Here is a 1,904-nt window from a genome sequence, read left to right on the forward strand (position 1 = left end):
AGAGAGCCGGGTCCCATGACGTCTCCATCTTTCCCTTTCTTGCAGGAGGATGTTTCCTCCCTTCAAGGTGCGAGTCAGCGGCCTGGACAAGAAGGCCAAATATATCCTGCTGATGGACATCGTGGCCGCTGATGATTGCCGGTATAAATTCCATAACTCGCGCTGGATGGTGGCGGGCAAGGCCGACCCAGAGATGCCTAAACGGATGTACATCCACCCGGACAGCCCGGCCACGGGAGAGCAGTGGATGGCCAAGCCGGTGGCCTTTCATAAGCTGAAGCTGACCAACAACATCTCCGACAAGCACGGCTTCGTGAGTGCAGGGTGGATGTGCAGATGGGGGTCGGACACTGAGCACCGGGCACTGCAGGGGGTGGCGGGGGGGAGAGGAGACCGCGGGATTCCCCAGAGGGGGGTGCTTGCCGAGCCTGCGGGGTGCCCCTGCCCAGGTCACTGCCCTGTGGCCTATGCCGGCTGGGCCTGGGCCCAGAGGGCTCTGCTCTGCAAGCCTGGAGAGTGGGGGGGGGGGGGGGGCCGCTAAGCTCCAGGCTGCTCACAGCCTCAGCTCTCTTCAGGCCTTCCAAAGCCCCTCCTAGGGTCCAGCGGGAGGCAGGTGTGGCCGGAACTGGGTCATGCAGCCGCTGGTCTTTAGGTTCTGAGCTTGGAAGCCCTGCCCAGGACCTCAGCTTGTCCTCACCCTTCCCCGTGAACAAGACCTGGGTTCCCATCCCTCTCCCCAAATGAGGAGATTTAAAAGTTAAAACAGCCCCCTCCATACCTTTTCTGAGACTCCTTTCCCTCCTCCCACAGGCAGATTGCCTGACCGGGAGGAGGGAGTTTGGGGTTCTCACCGTTTCTGCCTGAGCCAGGGCCCCAGCAAATGGGAGGGGGGAGTTCATGGGGCAGAACGTAGGGCAGTTGGTGAGCCCTCGAAGGTCCCCGTCTTCTCTCCGTGGTGTTACTAGGGGCTTAGCAGTGAGCCCAGGAAGAGAGGTTAAGAGTGGCATTGTAGGGGTTTTTATTTTATTTTATTTCTGTTTTCAACTGGGGTAAATTTTTTTTTAACGGAGAGAGAAACTGTGATGAAGAAAATTGAGAGAAAAAAGAAAAAGTAATATAGGAGCGAAAAGAAGCGGAGAAGACAGGAGAAAACGGGGAAGGGTGGGGGTTGGAATGGGGAAGGCAAAACCCTGAGAGAGACAGAGAGAGATGGAAAGAGGTCGGGTCCCCAGAGAACAGAAATGCTCGGGTCACAGGCTGGCGGGGTGGTGCTGTCGGCTGACCCGCGCCCTCCCCGCAGACCATCCTGAACTCCATGCACAAGTACCAACCACGCTTCCACATCGTGCGAGCCAACGACATCCTGAAGCTGCCCTACAGCACCTTTCGTACCTACGTGTTCCCCGAGACCGACTTCATCGCGGTCACTGCCTACCAGAACGACAAGGTGCGCGGGACCGGCGGCGGGCCCAGCCCCTGCACCAACGCCCTCCCCACGTGCAGGTTCCAGCCCTCCACTCACACCTGCCCGCAGCCCCCCGCTCCCTCACGGCCCACTCCCGAGCACCAAGCCTGACGTCTGTAAGCGCAGCGGCCACCGAAATCCCCCAGGCTCTCTCGCAAGCCCGCGACACATACCCACGAGCTCCCTCGGGCGCGCGAGCAGCTGGGCACTCGTTGGGGTGGGGATATTTACTTGGCAATTAGCAGAGACTCGGGGCCGTGCTGACATTTTTACATTTTATTCGTTTATTTCTTGGCTCAGGGATGGGAATTTAAATGAAAAGAGGGCGCCGGAGGCAATCTGCCCAGGCGTTCCTGCTGCTAGGAACCCAACGCTAGGAACAGGGGGCCCAGTTTTCACTCTCCTGGGGGAGCCAGAGGGCGGGACAGGGGACAGCCCC

General features: G+C 59.3%; 1 protein-coding gene across 1 annotated transcript in view; it reads left to right on the plus strand.

Annotated features, from left to right (window-relative positions):
• TBX2 (T-box transcription factor 2) overlaps positions 1–1,904 on the plus strand; it is a 9,450-nt gene that overhangs the window by 2,655 nt on the left and 4,891 nt on the right. The window contains exons 5-6 of the mRNA XM_007464911.1: positions 46–313; positions 1,301–1,447. Of these exons, the coding sequence (XP_007464973.1) occupies positions 46–313; positions 1,301–1,447 (415 nt within the window). The remainder of the gene's footprint in view (positions 1–45; positions 314–1,300; positions 1,448–1,904) is intronic.

The sequence above is a fragment of the Lipotes vexillifer genome, unplaced genomic scaffold (genome assembly GCF_000442215.2).
Source record: "Lipotes vexillifer unplaced genomic scaffold, Lipotes_vexillifer_v1.1 scaffold788, whole genome shotgun sequence".
Lineage (NCBI taxonomy): Eukaryota > Metazoa > Chordata > Mammalia > Artiodactyla > Lipotidae > Lipotes > Lipotes vexillifer.